The sequence below is a fragment of the Branchiostoma lanceolatum genome, chromosome 13 (genome assembly GCF_035083965.1).
Source record: "Branchiostoma lanceolatum isolate klBraLanc5 chromosome 13, klBraLanc5.hap2, whole genome shotgun sequence".
NCBI classification, from domain to species: Eukaryota; Metazoa; Chordata; class Leptocardii; order Amphioxiformes; family Branchiostomatidae; genus Branchiostoma; species Branchiostoma lanceolatum.
The window spans coordinates 18950649-18976333 of record NC_089734.1 but is presented as its reverse complement, the minus strand read 5'-3'; the positions used below and the strand labels follow the sequence as shown (position 1 = coordinate 18976333).

At 42.8% G+C, this 25685-nt stretch overlaps 2 protein-coding genes across 4 annotated transcripts in view; both read right to left on the bottom strand.

The window, feature by feature from the left end:
- LOC136447433 (sodium- and chloride-dependent glycine transporter 2-like) overlaps nucleotides 1–22852 on the bottom strand; it is a 35998-nt gene extending 13146 nt beyond the window's left edge. Inside the window, exons 1-12 of one of the 2 annotated variants that reach the window (XM_066446347.1) lie at nucleotides 22730–22852; nucleotides 9223–9480; nucleotides 8674–8805; nucleotides 7577–7726; nucleotides 5058–5172; nucleotides 4110–4242; nucleotides 3576–3695; nucleotides 3197–3309; nucleotides 2670–2794; nucleotides 2347–2459; nucleotides 1795–1971; nucleotides 1044–1143 (exon numbers count right to left, since the gene is read on the bottom strand). In XM_066446347.1, coding sequence (XP_066302444.1) covers nucleotides 1044–1143; nucleotides 1795–1971; nucleotides 2347–2459; nucleotides 2670–2794; nucleotides 3197–3309; nucleotides 3576–3695; nucleotides 4110–4242; nucleotides 5058–5172; nucleotides 7577–7726; nucleotides 8674–8805; nucleotides 9223–9472 — 1528 coding nt within the window. In that variant the 5' untranslated portion in view covers nucleotides 9473–9480; nucleotides 22730–22852. Of the gene's footprint in view, nucleotides 1–1043; nucleotides 1144–1794; nucleotides 1972–2346; nucleotides 2460–2669; nucleotides 2795–3196; nucleotides 3310–3575; nucleotides 3696–4109; nucleotides 4243–5057; nucleotides 5173–7576; nucleotides 7727–8673; nucleotides 8806–9222; nucleotides 9611–22729 lie in introns of those variants that run through there. The other variant, XM_066446348.1, reaches the window with a different exon arrangement.
- Nucleotides 22853–23481: 629 nt separating this feature from the next.
- Nucleotides 23482–25635, bottom strand: LOC136447918 (uncharacterized). 2 transcript variants are annotated; one of them, XM_066447057.1, is made up of 4 exons: nucleotides 25225–25635; nucleotides 24723–24864; nucleotides 24301–24359; nucleotides 23482–23595 (listed from the first exon to the last, which is right to left on the bottom strand). In XM_066447057.1, the coding sequence occupies exons 1-3, from the start codon at nucleotides 25618–25620 to the stop codon at nucleotides 24316–24318; spliced, it is 582 nt and encodes a 193-aa protein (XP_066303154.1). In that variant the 5' UTR covers nucleotides 25621–25635; the 3' UTR covers nucleotides 23482–23595; nucleotides 24301–24315. The 2 variants fall into 2 exon arrangements, with proteins under 2 accessions (XP_066303154.1, XP_066303153.1); XM_066447056.1 differs by having other exon boundaries at nucleotides 24306–24359.
- Between the last annotated feature and the right edge of the window lie 50 nt (nucleotides 25636–25685).

Here is a 25685-nt window from a genome sequence, read left to right as displayed (position 1 = left end):
AGGACCCTGACCACGCCCTTTAAGCAAAATTTTTCCCTGGTCAAAGACCATACCCACGAAGTGTAGCCAAAAATGAATTCCCAGGGGAATGCATTCGTGGAATAAGCTGAATAGTTTCATTTCAATCGCAGTACAGTTAAAAATGCCCCCGCCCCTGAGGCGTCGCCAAAAAAAGACATACGGGAGCTAAGGAAGCTCGTGAAAAATCGGACGGAAAGGATAGAAGGAAGACTGATTGCGGCTGCAGGATGTTTTTACTAATGCAGCAGCAGAAAACAGTGGACTACTACTACTACATGTTAAACGGAAATAAGCCTCCAGGGCTATTTCCCCCTTTAATGCCGTTGTCATTAATTTTTTACGTTACAACTGGTGGCAGCAGTGGGATTTTGCCTTCATCTGTCGTTCTTAAAATATCTTAGATGCTAAATGATAGTTGGAGACATTGCTTATCAAAAGATCAATCCTCGATGCCGGTTAAGAAGATAATGACTGCCCTTCCAACTACTCACAATAGGGATAGGCGAGAGTCACACTCTCCGGCAATACTCACAGTAGAGATAGATGAGAGTCACACAGTCCGGTAATACTCACAGAAGAGATAGATGAGAGCCACATACTCCAGTAATACTTACAGTCGAGATAGGTGAAAGCCACACACTCCGGTAATACTTACAGTAGAGATAGGTGAGAGCCACATACTCCGGTAATACTCACAGTAGAGATAGGTGAGAGCCACATACTCCGGTAATACTCACAGTAGAGATAGGTGAGAGCCACACACTCCGGTAATACTTACAGTAGAGATAGGTGAGAGCCACACACTCCGGTAATTCTCACAGTAGAGATAGGTGAGAGCCACACACTCCAGAAATACTCACAGTAGATACATGTGAGAGCCACACACTCCGGTAATACAGTAGAGATACATGTAGGTGACAGCCACACAGTCCGTTAATACTTACAGTAGAGATAGGTGAGAGCCACACACTCCGGTAATACAGTAGAGATATGTGAGAGCCACACAGTCCGGTAATACTCACAGTAGAGATAGGTGAGAGCCACACATTCCAATAAGACGAACATGTACGGTTGGATGATGATGTTGTACTGTGATACAAGGCGGCTCAGATGTTCACCTCCCTAAAACATAAGTTGGCATGGATGCTAGTTTTGGTAAATAAATTGTTACTGGGTGCTTTTCCAAGCTTTTGCGTTGAGACCTCTATTACATCGTCGGATTACAGCATAACAGAATGCGCAGAAACATTGGCTGCAGGCCAAAGGACATCATCTTACGTGTGTATGTGAACCAATCGTAAAACACTCAAGTTTGATACGAGGGCGAGTCAGAAAGGAATGCCATTAGTATCATAACAGGTTATTACCTTCGCCGATCAGTCACTCCAGCTGTGGGCTGGGTCTGTATGTATGTCAAGAGTATAACTCGAGAAACTGTGAATGAATCTTCATGATTTGTGGTAGGTAAGTAGCTGTTGCGAGAAGGAAGGTCAAGTTGGAAAAAGGTTTATCTGGCGTTTTCCTACAGCACTGCAGCGGGCTGTGTATGTTTGTGTGTTTGTATGTGGACAAAGTAACTCGAGGAACTGTTGATGGATCTTTTATGATTTTTTGGTATGTGAGTAGCGGTTGTTGGAAGGAAGGTCAAGTTGGAAAATGGTTTACCTGGCGTACTGCAGTGTGCTGTGTGCTGTGTATGCAGGTGGAGTTTGCCAGCAAAATACTGAACACAAATATGCGCACTCCAATAAGCAGAATTATGAAACAGACTACCTGTGTGACGTATGGCAGTCCTAACAGGAAGAACAGGAAACAGACAGCCACAGTCATCACACCATGCAGCATCGTCCTCTTGCTCAGCAGCCCGGACTCCCTCCCTGGCATCTTGTTGATGAGTCCTCTTGGCATCAGGTCCATCAGGGAAGTCATGACCGTCTCCAAGTAGGTGACCTGACAGATTCATAGAGTTACACTCGTATTTTGCAATTGAATATTAACCTTCTCGATGAAGCAGGCTTTTAAACATCTCTCTGTATATTGTGATCTCTCTCCCTCCCCCCTCTGTACTAAACATGACTCAACGTAGTAAATGGACCAAGCCCTGTAGCAATTGGATATCACAATTCTGAAGCAAGTTTTCCTAATCTCTTCCCCATTTCTCTCTCGCTGCCCACTCGATCTCTCCTCGATCTCTCTCTCTCTCTCTCTCTCTCTCTCTCTCTCTCTCTCTCTCTCTTTGCCTCCTTCTCTCTTTTATTCTGCCTCTCTCTGCATTAAAGGTTAACGAATAGCGTAGAGTAGCCGAACCCGCGTATATGTACTTACCTGACATCCGTAGGCCAACAGAAACAGACACAGGAAGAACAGAGATGCCCAGGAGGACCCCGATGGAAGCTGGGAAAACATCGTCACCATGGTAACGAAGAACATGCCTATCCCTGCAGTGATAACCGATTCAAACTTGGTTTGATTATTTACGAAAAAAATACCCATACACTCTGACATACATAAATTCATGGATATGACTGGGAATGAAAACCTGTAATATGTGGAGAATGTTATATATGTTTTGTTGCTACGTACGACAGTGGAAAGTGTGCATTTGTGAAATCATTGGTCAGTGTTGTAAAATTATCATTTATCATTACCTGCAGTGACCGTCTCACTAACGTGCACCCCGCTAATGTAGGCGAGGTAACCGAAGATGCCGGCCATGGTCAGCACACAGAAGAGCGTCACTAGCATATCAACAAACACCACAACGACAGCATCCCTGAAAGATTATGATACATGTACAACGTAATTGTTTCAATCAAGATGAAATTGATTGAAACTTTTAGTGAGTTGGGCTTGTCTCGAATTTTACCTAAACCGAGTATCTCACTTGACTACAACTAATTATAATTGCGCCAAATCAATGCGTCAACATGAGAACTTTCGACAATTTTCCCCTTGCATTCACACTGACGTGCAACGCACAGCTAAATACGTGACCTCTGCAAGTGGATGCCGGGTAGGTTCTATTCATGCAACCCGGAACCTCGAAGTGACCTTCCGTAAGCAGCATGTCATGTTACTTGGTGAAAAGTGAGTAAAAGTAAATCATCCATGACAATATTGTAAGCAACTACCGTAACGATATATGGCGTGTATCTTTCAAAATGTGTATCATTACCGGATAACGTTGTTGTGGAACCGGTTGTAAGAGGCCAATGCTGTATAGCCGCCAAAACCCAGGGTCAATCGGTGAACAATGGCGCTTATTAGAGCCGAACCAAAGTTAATATCCTGCATAGACAGACACACACACCGGATGAAAACGATGCCTGTGCAACAAAAAATTATCCTCATCTCATACAGACATTTTTATGATGTTTAAGGTTTCCAAAGTCACAACCTCCACCTTTAACTGATGTTCTAGACAACATGTACTTTTCGGCCATTACAATAAAGCCGAGAACGGACAGAATATAAAGTTTGCATGCATGGGCAATACTGTCCTCCTTTTTGCCAAGATAAAAGTCACGTTTGTTGGAAATATATGTACTACTTACCATGACAGGGGCAGGCGTCAAAGCGTAGGCTATCCCCTCTGCAGCTCCAGGCAGGGTCACGGCGCGGATAAACAGCAGGAACAGGAGGAACAACGGTAGGATGGTTGTGACATACGCAACCTAATCAAAGGGAGCACAGATGTAATGTCTGTCTATTGATCTTAAACTTTTCCTACTCCTACAGTAAAGCTAGTCAGCACAAACACCGACAGGCAATTTGGCAGAGATTTGGAAGAGGGAATTTTCAGTGGAAGGGGGATTTGGGAGAGGAAGTTTTGCAGGTATTTGAATTTATTTGAGAGACTTCGAAGAGGAAGGTTTAAAAGCATTGGAAGATTATGATTAAGAAAATGTGCATGTTAAGAATGAAATGATTTTTTCATCAATAGCTTCTGTAATGTCAACTGTGTGTTGGTCACCTCTGGTGGAAGAACCTAACGTTTTCTGGCTGCCAGGAGTCTCTAACAGCCACGTATTTCAATTGTAATACTAATTGCATTCCACCAGGTAAGGCCAATACTGCTGTTTACGCACTTTCCCCAGAGACTTGATTCCACAGCTGAGGGCAGCCGCCACCAACAGGGAGGCCAGGAAGAGACACCCCGCCAGGTCGCCTCGGACAGCTCCTATGTAGCCAAGACCGTCAGTCTGCTGGAGAACGTAACGGCTGAAACAAGTCAATGCACACTGAGTACCACGATTTGGTAAGGCAAGAATGTCTGAAAAACGTGTCCTACGGATTCAGGTCTGTGCCTAGTTGCATTAGGTTGGTAAATGATTCAGAATTGAAGGTCTGACACAACCAGTAGAAATTTTCCTGCCGACGTTTCGGTAGACCGTCTATTAACGTTACCTTCCTCAGGACGATAGTGGCTAGTTCTATTTCGCACTGCATCTTGATGTCGCTGCTGCAGTACAGCAGTGCGAAGAATGCGGTCACAAACATGATTCATCTTGTATCCCATCTCATCCCGGTCCATGATTGGGACGTGCCACATATTGGAGCGCTTATTCAGATCTTTTATGTCATTATGTTTCCAAGTTGGCCAAGATATTTCGTTCGGACTGAGAATACTCGCTTTTGGGATTTTTTTAAGGAGTAACCAGAATCTGATTGTTAAAGCAATGATTTTCAAAATAGACATTGCTCAGCTCTATAAAGATATTTAATAAAATAAGGTTAATTGATGGCCAACCAATGGCCAAGTAATGAAATGAATACGTCATGATGAAATATATGAATATTGCTACTGCAGCCCTTTTGTTTTTTCATGAATATTAATTGATAGCATCAATATTCATCTCATCTATGTCTATGTCATCATAGGAGGGATTCATTTTAAGCAAAAAAAGATAGTAGTACAAAGGTCCTTGCATTTGATTCAAACATGTTTTCAACGTATTGCAAGCAACAAAACTGCTTAAAAAAACAAAATGTTATGTACATGTAGGATACGAAATGATAATGGATATTTCAGTTACTCCAAGTACTCTGCCGCAGCAGACGCTCCGCCGCTACAGGTTGTGTACGTGTAGTTGTACTTGTGCTCATTCACTCCACCGTAGTACTCCACCACTTCTCCACAGGCACCGGTGTCTGTAAACAAATAGCAAATGTACGGACGTATTTTTGCTTGTCTTTCCGTCTGTTTGTTTGTCTGTTTGTTTGTTTGTTTGTCTGCTTGTTTGTTTGTTTGTTTGCTTCTTTGTATGCTTGGCTTAACCTACAGGGTGGATATCACTCGACTGTTTACGTATGAAGCAGATGTGTTGACAGCCACTCGAGTGAGTCACAGATGTATTCAGGCAAGGAGTGAGGTTGTTGTGTCGAGTAACAGGTTAGTGTTCTACATTTCATGTCTGATGACTACGGCTTTACATCCCTTACCAGGACAAAGTTTGAAAGAAGTTAATATACACATATATAAGAGGGGTGATCAATAAGTCCTCGACCTCACCCAGAAATAAGGTGCACAACTCAAATATCGGGGAATAATTTTAAAGTACACGTGAACAAAGTCTCTTATGAATGTCTACCAAAATTTAGATCGTTGTGATCATTACTTTGCAGACGACACCCAATAACGTTAAGTGAGGTAGAGGGATAAAGACATGGACAATTGAGCTGCGACCTGAGGTGTGCGGGCCAACTTGCTCTGCCGAAAGTCGGATATCCACTTCTTTTTAGTTGAAATAAGCTTAAGAAGGGAATCTTCATCAAGCATTTTGACAATGTCTTCGAGGATTTCATGCCGATTCATGGCATGAGGAACACGACCCACACAGCTTTGATCACAGTGCAACCTTGTTTTTCTCGTCACTTACCTACTAGTTTTCAAATGGTCGTCGACTAAAAAGTATTGACCACAATACTTTGAAGTTTGGTGGATATTGCTAAAAGATGTCATACTACATAATTATGCCCTAAATGTGAGATGTGAACCGTATGTCAGGGTGAGGCCGAGGACTTATTGATCACCCCTCGTATTCATTATTCATTTGTTACCAAGTACTAATTACATGGACGTAGGGAAAATATGGCCATACCGTGAGAAAACATACATACACACAAAACATTACATACGCACAATATCAATAATCGAAAACCTGATCTGAGCTACTTTTCCTCTTGTCTTAAATTAACATGTGCATATATGTCCATATATTTGGTAATAGAATACTAGTAAGAAATAAGGAAAAAAATTAATATTTCCATCCTTACCCTACAAGTATGGACCTATGACTGTTTAGTACTAGCCCCCTTCTGGAAAAAACATGAATAGCTAGAGTTCCACGACCTCATACCTTCGCCAAATGATTTTAACCTTTATGACTGACGTATTAGGAGTGTTTCTCATCAATTATAAATCATACCAGTTGATTTTCTTAAAATATAACACGCCCAAAGTATGAGCAATAACGAGCTTAACAAAGAAAGTTATGCTAATACTCATCATCAATTATGCAAATGAGGGCCTTATTAGCATAATTTGATTCAACGATGTTCACATTCACATAACTTCCCGATGCCACAAAAAAAGTATTAAATGTATGAAATTGCCGTCATTTGCCAGTGTGGAATAATAGAAGCTACTCATTAAGTATGCAAATTATTCCTACATTTGCATATTTTCTATCTATTAACAGTCCTCTCTTCCTCAGTTACAATTTGAATAGTCATATCATGGAACAAAGCGGATTTTTAAATTACCTCATTAATTATACAAATTAGAATCTGATTTGCATAATTGTCGTCCAATCATACTAAGCATCACACAAGCTATCCACATACCAAAAATCATGACCATCCATCAAGGCCATCTTGTTATAGTATTTTTTCATTAATTATGCAAATGAGGTCTTCATTTGCATAGTTCATATCAATTAATGTTTCTCTCTTCCTCAGTTACATATGTCACATGTTTCAGAGTCCTATCATGGAATTTGGTGGATGTGTAAACTTTCATCATTAATTGTGAAAATTAGTATCTAATCATGTACATCATCACTCAAGCTATCTACTTACCAAAAATCATGACCATCCACCAAGCCCTTCTTCAGTTATTACCTTTCAAAGTCAGACGCAAAACCTGCTCCTGCAGTTCCAAAAGCCGCTAGGGGGCCCAAACCCGTACCACTTACTCTCTGACCAAAGATCTATGTACCACTCAAAAATCAGGGGGCCCAAAATCTAATCATTTTCAGGTCTCATCAAAACCTACCAACATACCAAATATCAAAACAATCTATCAAGGCATTCTTGAGTTATGCTGGTCCACTACAGACAAACACACCCACAAACGCACCCTCTGCATAACCTTCTCGGCGAAGGTAAAAATATGCAGCATTGTGCATGCGGTGCTAGTAAAATGCTCATGTTCTTATATACGCCATGCTGCCCATGCACATTGTAATCCGGGGGCCATATTATCCGAAATATACATTTACTGAGTGTACTAGATATATCTAAAACTCTGTTATAAGGACATGTTCCAACCCACAGCAGTTTTCCGTGTTCCACGGGTTGTCACATGATGTAGCTGTGTCCAGATCTCCGGTGACATAGAACAGGTAGTACAGGATCTGTGCCATCATGCCGCTGTAGTAGATACTCAGGATGGCTGTCATCACTACCATCCCTATTCCGACCCCTGCACACGAACAATGAAATTTACCAACAATTAGCATAAGGTCTCCATTTTAATTGTTGAGTGACCAAGGCAAAAATCTTCAACCCTTTGCAGCGCAGACGTAATTTTGAACATGTAAACCATTGGCAATCACAACGACAGTACGAAAACCCTGGTTGCGTTCTTTTCGGTCCCAGTGACTTACCCTGTAGTATATGCACGGATCGGCCCCTGTGACTTACCCTGCAGTATGGACACCCCTCTCCATGCATGCACGGATTGGTCCCTGTGACTTACCCTGTAGTATGAGTCCCTCTCTCCATGCACGGATCGGTCCCTGTGACTTACCCTGCAGTATGCATATGGGCACCCCTCTCCATGCATGAATCGGTCCCTGTGACTTACTCTGCATGGATCGGTCCCTGTGACTTACCCCGAAGTATGCGCACCCCTCTCCATACATGGATTGGTCCCTGTGACTTACCCTGCAGTATGGGCACCCCTCACCATGCATGGATCGGTCCCTGTGACTTACCCTGCATGGATCGGTCCCTATGACTTACTCTGAAGTATGCACACCCCTCCCCATGCACGCATCAGTCCCCGTGACTTACCCTGCAGTATGGTCACCCCTCTCCATGCATGGATCGGTCCCTGTGACTTACGCTGTAGTATAGGCACCCCTTTCCATACATTGATCGGTCCCTGTAACTTACCCTGCAGCATGGGCACCCCTCTCCATGCACGGATCGGCCCCTGTGACTTACCCTGCAGTATGGCCACCCCTCTCCATGGATGGATCGGTCCCTGTGACTTACCCTGCAGTATGGGCACCCCTCTCCTTGCATGGATCGGTCCCTGTGACTTACCCTGCAGTATGGGCACCCCACTCCTTTGGGTCGGTCCCCGTGACTTACCCTGCAGTATGGGCACCCCTCTCAATGCACGGATCGGTCCATGTGACTTACCTTGTAGTATGGGCACCCCTCTCCATGCGCGGATCGGCCCCTGTGACGTGTACTGCCCCAGCGCCATCTCCAGGTAAACCATGGGGAAACCGATGAAGATCTGCATCGCAATGAAGACGTACACGAAAGTACCTGGTCATGGGCAGAAGGCACATAATGTGACTTACCCTGCAGTATTCCTGTGACTTACGCTGCCGGAGCATGTGAAAGGAACATGTGGGGGCTTCAGTGTTGGTCTGTGGTCATATACATGTACCACGATGTCATGTTAACAGCCTTATAAGAAAAATAATGGCCGTGGCCTGATTGCAATCAAAACGAAGAATGGCATACAACGGGGCATATGTAAACGGAAGGCAATGAAATGCAGGAAAGGGTAAAAAATGATAAATAATAGATTTGTTCTAAATCAATTTTCTAAATCTATTCTACTAGAACTTGTGAAATCATTTATCATACATACACAAATAACGTCGACATAGGTATTTGATTACCTGCCATGGTCAATCTTTGACATCAGTTCCTTAAACAGCATCCGCCTACACTTACCCCCTCCTTGTCTGAAGTATCTGTCCGGCACCATCCACAGATACCCCGGCCCGATGCCATAGCTGATGCTCGCCAGGATGGACTCAAAGTTACAGGACCAGTTCCCACGCTCCTCGTTCTCCTCTTCGCAACCATCGTCGCAGCAACAGCAGCCGGGCGTCGTTTCGTTGTCATCGGTTGCCATGACGACTACGTGCGGCTGCGGTGCCGTGGACGTCATTGGAATGGCTTCTTCGTATTTGGACGCCATCTTGTTTCCTGAAAAATAGATCTGGAGTGTTGATAAAAGACACCAACCATCATAGAAGATGAAGAGATGTGCACTTAAAATAATGAAAATTGTATTAATGATTTACTTTATATCTATATGAATAAGGTTCTTATTAACATAAGCCATGTGCAGAAGGCCACCCCCTCCGAAAATCATAGCTCCTATCCTTTTGCAGGATGCTTTTGGGAGATTTTCTCGTTAATTGCAAATGTTTTCCATACTAACATGATCTGTAAATGATGATGTCCGCCTTTAACTAACTTACTTATGTTACAAGTATGGATTTTTGACATTATATACCACCAACAAATTGGAGCAATTTTTTATTATGCAAGTTATGGCCATATTTGGATAATTGATATCTAATAACGTTCCACTTGCCCTAGATTAGATATATAGCTTGTCTCAGCTTCTTATATTGGATACACTTTCCTAATCAATTATGTAAATTAGTTTGTATCTAATCATGTGCAGCTTGTCCTAAGTTACATACCTGTCAAAATCATGAAAATACTCTAATACTTTCATAAGGAAACCTCCACCAAAGTTTCTGACAAAAAACACCCTTGCAGTTCCAGAACAAGCTGCTACAGAACGACCAATGTATCCTCGTCACAAACAAGCAAAACAAACAAAACAAACAGACAGATAGACAGACACACCAAAATGCTTCCCGTGAAACTTTTGTAAGCATATTAACATGGCGTCCAAAATTGCTAATTCTTTCATTTCCTTGTACGTTTGGCACGACTGACTGACCGACTGTTATTCAAACACAAATCCGTTCTACATCTGTGCTGCCTGCGGGTGAGAACCGTGTCTTTGAGACATCCTGGTATATCGTTTACACCGCTCCATGCTGAGATACTGCATTATTTCCATATTTTTACTTATTATGTATCACATCATCTGACTTCCAGTTCAAATCGTATTTGCACGAGAAAACCAGGCAAAACCAGGCAGAGGTGGGAAGATGGGGGTCGGCCAAATCGGCTCATACTTTGTATATGTGATAGGTGTGTGGAACTATGAACAGCCATATAATTAAAACCCTCCAGCTATTTTTCGTTATGGCGTTCTGGGACCCCCCTCCGAGACCCTCAAAAATCCAACAATTTATGGCTGAAAATTACTGAAATTGCAATGGCTACCCTGACAATTCTGATTAAGATACGATTATAAATTTTATATTTCCATATAGCATGGATTCCCTAGTTTTACCTACCAAAAGTTGAAGGTGAAGCATTGAAATTAAGAGGGTGTACTAGGGGGTTACCAGAACCAATGAAAGCAGAATTTTCATATCTTTGAATTTTAGTCATTTTTAAGGGGCATTATATGCCCTGGGCAGTGGCTTTGGAGAATGGTTTTACTGTTGCTGGAGAGAGGAACAACTACTGATTCAAAAACAAGCGTCGTTTAATTGGGCCACTCATAACGCGAGCCGTGAATGGGGGCTCTTTATGGGGAGTTTTCGGGTTTGGGGCTATAGTAAATCAGGTTGTGACGTCTCACTATGGAGTAAGTTATGGCAATTTTTTCTGCCGCTGGGTGAAAACCATGCATAATTGTCATAAAATGCTAGCACAAATCAGAAATGTTGATTTCGGCTCTACATGGGGGATATAAGGATACTTAAAAAGTAAATTTTGCTTGTTTTTAAGAATTAAGAATTAGTTAGTTCCACACTAAATAATCATATGCATATTCATTCCTTAAATGATATTTAATGAAAAAAGGCTATGTATGGGGGTTATCAGAACTCCACATTATCAATGGTACACACCCGTGCATATGGGTGCAGAGCTATATATACTTTATATGGACAATAAAGAAATTAGACTATAACAAATATCAAGAACAATTTTAGATTTTAGCAAAATACATATAATTCTGACGGTCAAGCAGGATCAGAACAGGTATCATGCTGAATTCAACAAACTGCAGTTTACAGAAAATAAAACTTTCAAAGTGTTTTAAAAAACGTAGCCCATTACTGTAGCATGTAATGTAATTTTCATTCCCAGGGTTACACATACCATATTAAACTTTTGATGCTACATGTATCTATAAAATGCATGCAATTCTTAAAATCATGCCATAGGACCATTGAAACAGACATACGCGTTGAACAGATGAATATCATGCAAAAATTGGAGTCCAAGATCATGCACATCAACTTGTTCTTCACTCAGTCTGAGAAGGTGATTAAGAAGGATGTTGGTTTACAGGATGATGATCTTTATTCTGTCATGCTTCACAGAGACTTGTAAAGAAACTTGTGTCACCTCACAGAGGATGAAATGAATGGGATATCGATAATATAAAAATATCAACTACTGCCATCATCTATCATTGTGAGAAACGAACATCTGCAAACACGCCAAATGTGTAGGGCTGAATGCCTTTAAGCTGATTGGAGTGACGCATCGCAATTTCCCCGTACTTGCCACTTGCCATTAACATGACCAGTATACGGGAAAGCCTCCTACATCTGCGCACCTGCACATGTTGGGCTGTTTCTATGGACTTTTCTATCTTATGAAGCATTGACTTTTAGCAATGCACTATTATCTGTATTACGGTAATAATACATACAAAGAATTTCAGTGATGCCCTTAAATTTTTTCAATCTTTGAGATTTCACATTCCCATAACATTATGACAACCTCTAACCGCCTACAGCAAATGTATGTTTTGGTGTTTTTTAAATTAAATGCTGTTAGTTTTGATACTGCATTGGTTAAACAATATTCAAAACTATTGCAGTTGTAGCATAGTATTTAACCACTTAGCTCCTAAGTACCAGGCTGTCCCGCAAGCCAACAGCCAGGTGCCTTGTATTGCATGAATTGTGTGGATTGAATCATTTTAGATTTTTTAATGGGTAAAAGAGATTAAAATTACTAGTTACAGTCATTGGCTGAGTTCTTCGAGAATGCTTGATGCCAAATATTGAATTTTCTTTGACATGGAACAAGTGTAATTGCAATGTACAATCTGTTGATTTCATTATGATTCATGTACTGACCCAAATTGATGAGTATATATATGTATATTTAGTTTAAAACTGTTCCCTGACATTTGTTATAGTGACTGTCTTGCTTCTTGATTTTCCATACAGCTGCGTGTACCAGTGATATCACATATATGGGGTCCTGATAACCCCCATACATAGCCTTTTCACTATTGACCACTTCATAATTGCACATACTTTTTTAGTAAGTAGTTTACTGATTAACGTCTTAAAAAGCAACTGTAAAATGTGCAAAACAACCTTAATTTACTTTTAAGTAACCTTATATCCCCCATGTAGAGCCCAAATCAACATTTCTGATTTGTGCTAGCATTTTATGACAATTATGCATGGTTTTCACCCAGCGACAGAAAAAATTGCCATAACTTACTCCATAGTGAGACGTCACAACCTGATTTACTATAGCCCCAAACCCGAAAACTCCCCATAAAGAGCCCCCATTCACGGCTCGCGTTATGAGTGGCCCAATTAAACGACGCTTGTTTTTGAATCAGTAGTTGTTCCTCTCTCCAGCAACAGTAAAACCATTCTCCAAAGCCACTGCCCAGGGCATATAATGCCCCTTAAAAATGACTAAAATTCAAAGATATGAAAATTCTGCTTTCATTGGTTCTGGTAACCCCCTAGTACACCCTCTTAATTTCAATGCTTCACCTTCAACTTTTGGTAGGTAAAACTAGGGAATCCATGCTATATGGAAATATAAAATTTATAATCGTATCTTAATCAGAATTGTCAGGGTAGCCATTGCAATTTCAGTAATTTTCAGCCATAAATTGTTGGATTTTTGAGGGTCTCGGAGGGGGGTCCCAGAACGCCATAACGAAAAATAGCTGGAGGGTTTTAATTATATGGCTGTTCATAGTTCCACACACCTATCACATATACAAAGTATGAGCCGATTTGGCCGACCCCCATCTTCCCACCTCTGCCTGGTTTTCTCATGCAATGACTCCAATAGTACCTGCACTAATAGCTCCATGTAGCCTCCGTTGCAGTCCTTTTCCCCGCAGCGTTTTTATTTTTCAATTTTTGTGGGGGGGGGGGGGTGGGGCGCCGCGTATCTGCTTTGGATCCCGTATCCGCCGTGCCCCTGTGTCCGCTGTAGACCCTGTGTCTGCTGCAGCGGACACAGGGGCACGGCGGATACGGGACCCCCCCCCCCCCCCCCCCCCCAAAAAAAAATGGAAAAAAAACGCTGCGGGGAAAAGGACTGCAACGGAGGCTAAGCTCCATGGAGCTAGCTCCATGGAGCCAGCTCCATGGAGCCGATTAGTGCAGCCCTGCGGCAGATGTTTTTCTACCTCCATGGAGCTGGCTGGCTCTACGCACTTTCAATGCATAAGCATGGTTAACGTCACAGCCTAGAAAATTTTTTAAAAAATCTCTATTTGGAATGCCGCTCTACGGCCAGACTGCGCGCAAGCTGCTCTAACGTGTTTCCCTATGGCTCCACGCACTTTCAAGGCAAAAGCATGGTTAACGTCACCGCTAAAAAAAATGTAAAATTCTCTATTTGGAATGCCGCTCTACGGCCAGACTGCGCGCAAGCTGCTCTAACGTGTTTCCCTATGCCTCCACGCACTTTCAAGGCAAAAGCATGGTTAACGTCACCGCTTAGAAAAATTAAAAAAATTCTATTTGGAATGCCGCTCTACGGCCAGACTGCGCGCAAGCTGCTCTAACGTGTTTCCCTATGCCTCCACGCACTTTCAAGGCAAAAGCATGGTTAACGTCACCACTTAGAAAAATTAAAAAAATCTCTATTTGGAATGCCGCTCTACGGCCAGACTGTGCGCAAGCTGCTCTAACGTGTTTCCCTATGCCTCCACGCACTTTCAAGGCAAAAGCATGGTTAACGTCACCACTTAGAAAAATTAAAAAAATCTCTATTTGGAATGCCGCTCTACGGCCAGACTGCGCGCAAGCTGCTCTAACGTGTTTCCCTACGCCTCCACGCACTTTCAAGGCAAAAGCATGGTTAACGTCACCACTTAGAAAAATTAAAAAAATTCTATTTGGAATGCCGCTCTACGGCCAGACTGCGCGCAAGCTGCTCTAACGTGTTTCCCTATGCCTCCACGCACTTTCAAGGCAAAAGCATGGTTAACGTCACCACTTAGAAAAATTAAAAAAATCTCTATTTGGAATGCCGCTCTACGGCCAGACTGTGCGCAAGCTGCTCTAACGTGTTTCCCTATGCCTCCACGCACTTTCAAGGCAAAAGCATGGTTAACGTCACCGCTAAAAAAATGTAAAATTCTCTATTTGGAATGCCGCTCTACGGCCAGACTGCGCGCAAGCTGCTCTAACGTGTTTCCCTATGCCTCCACGCACTTTCAAGGCAAAAGCATGGTTAACGTCACCGCTAAAAAAAATGTAAAATTCTCTATTTGGAATGCCGCTCTACGGCCAGACTGCGCGCAAGCTGCTCTAACGTGTTTCCCTATGGCTCCACGCACTTTCAAGGCAAAATCATGGTTAACGTGACCGCTAATAATATAAGAAAAAAATTTGATTAGAAATCCGAACGCAAATGTGGTAAACAGTGGCATTGATCGTCTATTTCATAAAGATCACAGCAACTAGAATATGTCCAGTTTTCAAGTAGCATAAACTGCTCTGGGTGCCTTTAACAATTATGTGAGCATCAAAGATTTTTGTCTCCAATTTAATCGTTCAAAAATAAAGGCGCATAATACTTTCGTCAAGGAGGCGTTATTTATAAAACCGTCTTGCTCTCGTTCGTTGTGTGCTTGTGTGTGTTCAAGGAGCCGACAAGTGCCTTTGATCTAACCGCCTTTCGCGCCTCCAAATAAGAACGATGAACTCGCGCGGCGGTCCCGTATTGTCAACATACTACGGGCAGCATTTTGTTTACATTATTACATCCCGTAGAGACTTTCGGGGGCCATTACCATAGCAACAGCCAGGCGACACATTTTTCACTCGCAGAGAGTACCGTGGGCGTGTCTCACAGCGGACCACCAGTTTGCCTGGTGTGAAAGTTTCTTTCTGACGTCGGCCGCGTTCCGCCCCCGGGCCATAATGCTGGCTCTAATGTGTAAACCCATCCTTGGTAAACCACAGGGTTCAATTTTAATCAATTACAAAAGACACTGAAGTTGTTGCTTTCACAGTCAGTTAAAAAATTAACTATAACAAACTACATATATCCCTAATGTTTGTTAGTCAACTCACACGTACAGCATTGACAACAATGCTAATTTTAATTTCGTTACACTGTGACCAAACTTTCATGCAATGATGTCCCTAGACCTTGCACCAAGAAGCTGCATTATTCTGAAACGGTAATGGAAACTCAGTGTCTGACCTACTATGTCCGACCCGTGTCACATGCCAGAAATCAATCTGCCTGTGTTATCCGGATAGTCGACGCGACAAAGTGGCGTCACGTCTGTCAATCACAGCGATGGCGCCGGGCATTGTCATTGGTCGGAAGATTTTCGGCTCGTGCCGAACGTCCCAAATCTGTGTAGCCTTGTTAAATCTCCAAGTAGACGTATACATGTCCTTTTCCTGAGAACCGAACTTTTTGTGATGACTGTGCCGCTGGGGGTAGTAATAATCAACGAGATATGTTCAGAAATTCTTCAAAACATCTGTAGAATTAAAAGTTGAAGAAAACATGTTTGTGTTTGTGTGCAAGTGTGTTTGTCAATGGGCTCTCCCCTTTCATAGAATGGACTAACCCCCCAGTAAAAGTTTTTAGCCTTTCCCGCGTGGTTCGCGATCGGGCGGCAAATGTCCGTCTAAATCAACATGTAATCGGCAAGATTTGTACTGCGAGTTTGTGCTTTCTTTCCATCTACTTTGTTCTATGGGAGCTTGATCGCGCAACGGACATGTGTTCCAAGCATATTTCATTTATGCAAGACGGAAAATTAGACGGGCTTTTGCTGCATCAAATACGTTGTCTCCTGTGTCCTGTGTCTATTTCCGGCCCGGCGGGTCGCACAGTCAGCGTCACACGGGAGGGTGACATATTTCACAAACACCATAAACTGAGGAAGTAACAGCCCTGAATACAATGCAACACAACACACCATTTCCCTTGCACGTTTACGACAAGCATGTCTATCCTCTTGTCCCTTTGATGTCAGGAACTTTAGTCTCCCATCGACCAAACGTGCGGTGACACGAATGCTTCTATCAAGGCGCAACCAAAGAAATAAATGTTTAGTGTATAAATAAATGTTTAGTGTGCAAATAAATGTTTAGTGTACAAACAAATGAATACATTTTCCTACATGTATTTGTTATGGTCGCCAGGTCTTACAAACACCATGAGCATCGCATGAAAATGGTGACACCAGCCACGGTGCCACTTTTTAGTGTTCGGTAGTCTCTAACGGGACTGCAGCAGGACTCTACGAGCACTGACCTCCATGGAAGGTTCGTAGAGGAGCTCTAGGGAGTTCCTTCATAGGCTATGGATTATGGATTAAGGAGAAGTGAACCATGTATTGCATTCATTGTGCGTGGGGCCGCCAAGTTGTGTTTATCTTTCGGTAAAGCCCTCCATGGAGGACTGATTTTTTTTCAAGGTGACATTAACCATGTATTGCATTCATTGTGCGTGGAGCCGCCAAGATATTTATCGTTCTGAAAGGACCTCCATGGAGGAGTAAATTTCTATTTTTGTCAAGGTGACGTGAACCATGTATTGCATTCATTGTGCGTGGAGCCGCCAAGTCCTGTTTATCGTTCTGTAAAGCCCCTCCATGGGGGAGTAATTTCTATTATTTTCAAGCTGACGTAAAACAAAAGGTATACACATTTTCTTGAGGGTGACGCAAACCATGCGTCTGCATTCATTGTGCGTGGAGCGAGCATGATGAAGCCCGTTATTGTTAACCAGAACGTATATACATGTACATGCGGAGTATTTGTTTTTTCTTGAGGGTGACGTTGACCATGAGTCTGCATTCATTGTGCGTAGAGCTAGCTCTACGGAGCTGGAAAAATTGCCGAAGGCTTGTATCAATAGCTCCATGGAGCTAGCTCTATAGAGCTAAAAGGGATACAAACTTTCTGCACTCATTGTGCGTGGAGCCAGCTCTATGAAGCTTGTTTATCGCTAACCAGAACGTATATCCATGGTGGAGTATTAAAAAAAAAATTATGGTGACGCGAACCATAAGTATGCATTCAAAGTGCGTAGAGCCAACTCTACGAAGCTGGAAAAAGAGCCAGCTCTACGAAGCTGGAAAAAGCTGCCGTGGATTGGACTAATAGCTCCATGGAGCTAGCTCTTTAGGGTGACGTGAACCATGTGTCTGCATCCATTGTGCTAGAGCCAGCTCTATGAAGCTTGATTTTTTTTAGTTAGATTTTTTTTCAAGGTGACGTGAACCATGCATATGTATTTTTCTTGAAGGTGACGTGAACCATATAAATGCATTCAGATAGCGTAGAGCTAGCTCCATGGAGGTGGAAAAAAATTTGCCGCAGGGCTGTACTAATCGGCTCCATGGAGCTAGCTCCATGGAGCTGGCTCCATGGAGCCGATTAGTACAGACCCTTCTCAATGACTCTTAAGCGATACAGCATACAGTGGACTTCAAATGTCCTTTACCTTCGCACGTGTACATCAGGGGTCTGCATTAGCCTCCGTTGCAGTCCTTTTCCCCGCAGCGTTTTTTTGCCATTTTTTTCTTTTTTTTGGGGGGGGGGGGGGGTCCCGTATCCGCCGTGCCCCTGTGTCTGCTTCCCCAGCAGCAGACACAGGGTCTACAGCGGACACAGGGGCACGGCGGATACGGGATCCAAAGCAGATACGCGGCGGCGCCCGCCCCCCCCCCCACAAAAATTGAAAAATAAAAACGCTGCGGACACAGGGGCACGGCGGATACGGGACCCCCCCCCCAAAAAAAAAAAAAAAATTGGAAAAAAAACGCTGCGGGGAAAAGGACTGCAACGGAGGCTAGAACGCAACTACGATTCATTACATCGCGATCCGCGGGGATTTCGGCCGGTTCAAGGCTAGGGTCGCAAATTATCACATAAGTAATGTACCAAGTACAATGTTTTCCCACCAATCGTCGCTTCATTCAAGCTCCCAGATTGTCCTGTCTACAGCACTTGTCGCGTTCATTACCCGTACTACAGCGAGGCCAATATACAAAAGCCTTCGTCGTTCACGCCTTTTCGCGATCATAGCCCGCCGATTGCGTTCCCTTCCACGGCTACAGAACATTATCCAGAGATACAAAATCATCAAGAGTTGGGGGACTCCCGCCATTTTGTAGCAAGCGACGCCGAACCTTTGACCTGTGCTTCAATCGCGGTCGGATCACGGCGTACTTTAATCCACTTCTCGAAAAGCAGTGTGAACGCAAAAGTTTCTTTGCGTTCAATCGCGATCGGATCGAACAATCGCGATTATACTTCAATCGCGATTGAAAAAAATGAGTGTGAACGGGGTCATAGTTACCATAAATGAAATTGCCAGTCTGTATTGTTGAGTTAATGTTGAAAAAAATGTCGATTTATAAGCATTTATGCAAATCAGACGTCTTCCCATGTTGCTTGTGTCCTGCAGCTGTTTGTATCGCAGACCCGGTAAATCGCATCAAGGCGTAACACACCAGGTTTGTACCGAAGAGTACAAGCTGCATATCCGGACAGATTTATATGATCCACTCACACCAGAAAGGACCCCTACTCTTTTCCATAAGTGTGGTGGGTTCTTTTACGATCTCAATGTGTGACTCTCCTCAAACACGGGACCTCCATTTAACGTCCTATTCGAGGGACAGAAGCTAGGTACTCATTTTCACCTGAGTGAAGTGAGGAAATTCATGTAAAGTGCCTTTCCCAAGGGCACAACGTCAACGGGATACATCAGGAACCCCGGATTCGAACCCGGTACCTCTGGGTTCTGGGGCCAAACACCCTGCCACTGCGCCACCGCGACGCCACTGTCATGTTCCTTTGCTACTAAAATAAACACGACCCACAAACGGAACCATCATCAATTCTAACATTCCTACGTACTGCAAGATAAACTTCTGTTTCTGGAGTATTTATAAACATTACCTATGGTAAATTTGTTCATCCAGTATGGTCGACCCTAGAGGCAGTTCCTTGAGATATTGGCATCATTCACCCGGCCACATGTCGGAATGCTGGCCTAACTTAGGATGACCATACTGCCTTATTTACATGGATGACATCCTATAGTATGGGCGATACATAAATATGGTATACCAAACAAAACATTCTTTTATTTTTGTTCTTTCGCCATTTTCTTGGAAGACATGGGAAAAGACTCCGTGATGTCATCCATATAACCCAAGTCGGTGTGGCCTAAAATGAACTTTTTGTTGCTTGTTGTCCTGTGGTATTAGACCTGCTTAGCGCTAGCTAATGAATATTCCCGAAAATGTCGTTAAGGCCTCATTTCTGTATTACTCCGAGTGGGTATCCTGAAAGAGTCCATGCCCCAAAAAATGAACGGCTGCATGAACGCGTGTGTATATCGGTGGAAAATTCACTTTTAGCTAGCCCAACCTATCTCAAGCGTCAAACTGATGAAAGCTTGTTTGTAACGGAAGAAATTAACAGGTAAAGTTTGGCAGCCGCGCGCGAGGTCGGACGTCCACAGCCGGACATTGGCGGTAATTCTGTCGATCGCGTTCAGCTGGAAAGTGCCTATTGTGTAGCTAAGTGCCGTTTGTAATTGCCATAAAAAGGTATTGTATGCCAACTGGTAGTTGGCAATTTTTTCACATGATCTAGGGTACATGAGCTCAACAGAGAATGAATGACATTGGTGCATTTCTTATAGCTTCATTACGAACGCGCCCATGTAAAACACGTTTTATAACATGTAAGCCTATGGGCCGAAAAAACTCATGAATGAGACCTTAACCTAGATTAAAACACGTTGACCTCTAGATCTTGGCGCATGCTTCGCGTAGGAAATTAAACGTTGTGTTCCCTGTAACCCGACTAACCCTAGCAAAAACCTAGCGACCCTTGTCTTATTTTTGGCTCCGACCCAAGGAGCCCCACAAAATTCTCCGACACGCCCTACGTATAACAGGCTATCATTGTACCCAGGGTTTGAAATGGTGCGCAGAATTAGTTTTCATACGTTTACTACTGTTGTATTCATCGTCATGATTAATACATGATATGGCTGATAGTTTTGCTGCTTCCAGAATTTTGTAGTGGCGTGCCTACACTTTTCATAGAGCGCTCAAATTGAGATCGGTAAGTCCCAAAATCAATCTGTAAGTTCTGCATGTATAACTAGAGTTCCACGACCTCATACCTTCGCCAAATGATTTTAACCTTTATGATGACGTATTAGGAGTGTTTCTCATCAATTAAAAATCATACCAGTTGATTGTCTTCAAATATAACATGTCCAAAGTATGAGCTTATCAAATTATGAGCTTAACAAAGAAGGTTATGCTAATATTTAGCACCAATTATGCAAATGAGGCCTTTATTAGCATAATTTGATTCAACGATGTTCACATTCACATAACTTCCCGATGCCACAAAGAAAGTATTAAATGTATGAAATTACCGTCATTTGCTAGTGTGGAATTAAAGAAGTTATTCATTAAGTATGCAAATCAGACTCACATTTGCATATTTTCTATCTATCAACATTCCTCTCTTCCTCAGTTACAATTTGAAATCATATCATGGAACAAAGCAGATTCTTAAAGTTGCCTCATTAATTATGCAAATTAGAATATGATTTGCATAATTACCGTCCAATCATACTAAGCATCACACAAGCTATCAACATACCAAAAGTCATGACCATCCATATAGGCCATCTTGTTATAGTATTTTCTCATCAATTATGCAAATGAGGTCTTCATTTGCATAGTTCATATCAATTAATATTTCTCTCTTCCTCAGTTACATATGGACACATGTTTCAGAGTCCTATCATGGAATTTGGTGGATGTACAAACTTTCCTCATTAATTATGCAAATTAGATAGTGATTTACATAAGAAGTATCTAATCATGTACATCATCACTCAAGCTATCTACTTACCAAAAATCATTACTATCCATCGAGCCCTTCTTCAGTTATTCCCTTTCAAGTCAGACGCAAAACCTGCTCCTGCAGTTCCAAAAAACCGCTAGGGGGCCCAAACCCATACCACTTACTCTCTGTCCAAAGATCTATCTACCACTCAAAAATCAGTTCCATAGCATGTCCAGAACACGAGATATCAAAACAGGAAGTTCCACTGCAGTACCATTAGAAGCCGCTAGGGGGCCCAAAATCTAATCGTTTTCAGGTCTCATCAAAACCTACCAACATACCAAATACCAAGACAATCCAACAAGGCGTTCTCGAGTTATGCTGTGCCACTACAAACATACATACACACAAACGCTACCCTCTGCATAACCTTCTCGGCGAAGGTAATAACGATAATAAGTGCAAAACCCAGCTGGGGGAAATCTATTGAAAAAGTATACATACAGAAGTGAAACGAAATAAGAAACTCCCTACCTACACGACTCTGAAGACCGTTACCGGAAACACAGCATTTTCTCCAATGCCTTACATGTTCAAGGTCACTTTATAAAGAGGTCACCACAGGTCACCCCTGCTGCAGCCTGTGCCACAGTGCGGGACCTTGTCGCCCCAGGAGGGCGGGGCGGTTTACCAAATGTTGGCACTGGAAGTAGGCCGGCATTCTTATGTTCTTCTTCTCCTTATGAAACTCAGTCTGTTACAATTCGGTATCTCTCAAAACTTTTCTAGCCACGATTTTAAAGCTGTCCAAAATGTACACATATATGCTATACCGAATTTCGGATATAGCACAAAATAACTGGAAGGTAAGACGAAAAACACACGGTGCGGAGGCCCAAACCTGAACCACGCCCTGAATTTCGATTCACCATCTATTTCCTCCTTGGGAACTTGACAAGATACCCGAGTGTGTCTTTCTGACAGCTTTAAATTCTCGGTTATTTCTACGTTGCATGTAGTGATTAACAAATTAAAAGATAGCGAATATGTGTCAACCGACAGAAAGCAACAACACAGATATTATTTTTGGTTGCCAAATACTGGTGCGAATGGTACAGATTCGCGACAAAGGTTGCGGTGAAAAGTAAAAATGTTAACCGGCAAGTTCAATAAGTAAAGTTTGCAAGAAGTTACAGGGTAAAACCGTTATAACTAACCTCAGTTTTAGCACGAGACGTCGAGACAAACACCAAGTTCAGGCCGCGGTTGTCACCCAGTCCGCGGAGTTCGCATATGCGGGTCCAAACGGCTCTTCTACTTTTGGGTATGTGGGTATATAGGGCGTGGCTACAAATCGGTTCTTTCTAATGAACATCTGCATTCGTTATATATATTGGGGATTGTTCGTTAGTGCTGTCTCACAGGGAGAAAACAGATAGAAACAACGACTCTGGGTTAGTTTCAGAACCAAACTTTTTAGAATACATTTTTTGAGAACTTGTGAGAAAATATGGTAGGGCAGAAATAGTACAGACTGCAAAAATAGCCTGATTGTCATTTACCCAGTTTTCCGTCAGTAGTCGGACCAGGTAGAAATTACCGTGTCATATTAATGGGAGAAACAGATAAAACAATAGTTCCACGGCCCCATACCTTTGTCATGTATTGATATCTGTTTAACAGCAAGGCTAGGCCTTTGTAACAGCCACAGACTAGTTGGGCAGCCCTGGCTGTGCGTCCTGAACAGCCAAACAAACAAATAAAATACTTGCAACTATGGAAAATCCCATAATTTTCAAAAGTTTCAGTTTAAGCTTTGAAATATGCTAAAACGAGCACGACAAACTTGTAACGTTATGTAGGTAATAGAACAATTATAGAACAATACATGGACATTTGCCTTGTACGATACACAGAATGATACGCATCAACAGAAAAACGCATGGAAGACAAGCACAAATCAGCGGAATCTCTTCCTACAATTTTATTCGCTCTCTCGCTCGCTACTTGACTGGTCTCTCAGTCGCTTGTCCTTGCCCGGTGTGTTTGACATCGCAGTCATTCGGGTAGGTCGCAGGGATCCCTGAAGAGAGAAACATGCCGACATTACAGCAAACACATAGACAAGACTTAAGTCCTACAATTACCGTGTTACAGTTGCCTGTGCTTGTAACTTTACCTACACCTCCGTATCAGTGTCTGTACCTGTACCTGAGCCTCTGTACCGGTATGTAACGTTATCTGTACTTAGATTACATGTCAACTGTTGTACCGTATCTGTACCTGACTCTCTGTACCGGTGGCCATATCTGTACCTGTATATGCCTGACTCTCTGTCCCGAGATCTGAACCAGTACCCGAAGCTCGCGTTACTGATAATTGTACCTGAACTGCTGTACCTGAACCTAACGTTATGTACCTGAACCTCTGTAACGCTATATGTATTTGTTCCTGAACCTCTGTACCGGTATAGAGGCTTGCTGCTGTACCTAACGTTATGTACCTGAACCTCTGTAACGCTATATGTATCTGTTCCTGAACCTCTGTACCGGTATAGAGGCTTGCTGCTGTACCTAACGTTATGTACCTGAACCTCTGTAACGCTATATGTATTTGTTCCTGAACCTCTGTACCGGTATAGAGGCTTGCTGCTGTACCTAACGTTATGTACCTGAACCTATGTAACGCTATATGTATCTGTTCCTGAACCTCTGTACCGGTGTCTGTGCCTGTATCACAATATGCATTTCACTGCATAGCTCCCAAAAGATGCATACATCCCTCTTACCTTACCTTAGATGACCTAGTTCACCTCCACCAACGTGTCAGGCAGGTCGAACAGCTTCTCTGAAATTAGAATAAAGAAGCAAAGAATCAACTTTTTTGTACCTGATATAAATCATTGCAATGAGTGCTATATAGATTTAACACGAAGCGTTCGAAACTTGATTACGGTCGTGATCATATCTCTGTAAACAGTTTATCTGTTGCATTGTATTATATCATATATTATTGGAAAGCTTGTTAATTGCCCTTTTTGGTGTCATTCCGTTTGTTATGATTATCGTACACTCATCGGTTGAGCACCTGGGCTACTTTTGTTAGTAGGTTGCGAAAAGAGGTGCCAAAGCGTCCTTTGATCCGATGTCTCTTTTAAATACAATTGATGAAGCTCGGGCATAGGTGATGAATGTGCACGTTGCTGTTTACCAAGAGTAAGAGCGGCCCTCTTGGCCCTTGCCACTGTCTCTGCCGCCTCAGACGCCGCCGCTGCCGTGGCCTCCAGCTCCTGCTGCTGATCGGCCTTGTCGCAGTCCTCCTTCTCGGCCTCAGCTAACTTTTGCTTCATTTTCTGCGAGGAGAGAGGGGGCGTAGATTTGTTACTGCGATCAGTTCATAACTTTTTTTTTATATTCTCAAGGCACAGTCTTCAATTGTTGTTTAGTAACTTAATGATGACTGCTCGTGTTCGTTTTTGTTTTATTCATGATATCTTTAGTCTCTAACTCTTCCTTAGTGAGTGAACAGTGAGTGAGAGATTGAATTAATGATTTAGTGACTGATTAAGTGACTTATTGAGTTAATGGCCGAGAGAAGGAATGCATTCGTGAATGATAGTAAGAACAAAATCTGTCCAAAACGTTACCATTTCTCCTTTCAAACCTGCCGCACTTTACTTGAGACTATAGATGAAGTATAACATGTGGAATACCTCGCACTCGCACTCCCAGTCCTTGGCGACTTTCTCCAGTGCCGAGATGCGGCAGCACATCTCCTTCATCTCGTCCCGGATACAGGACACGTCCTTCTCGGTGCTGTACTCCGCCTTGGTCAGGGTGACGAGGAAGAAGGCCAAGCCAACCACGACACTGGCGGTGAGACCACCGATAATGATGCCCTTCAGCAGCGGGGAACACCCGCCACTGTTCCGCGGAGACTCCTCCCCGACCACGTACCCTTCCTTCATCGTGAGATGCTGGTGCAGCGTACTTCTTCCCGACGAATCAACCTGCAAGGCGTTACCTGGTTTACCTTTCTGTACGCCAAAGCGCAAGGACCAGTCTTTTATACCCGTGTTCACATTCCTCTTGTGTCTGCTAAGTGTCATTGGTACGTGGATTGAAAGTGGCCACTTTCAGGTGAGAAGTAATTGTCAAAACGAAAATCTATAAT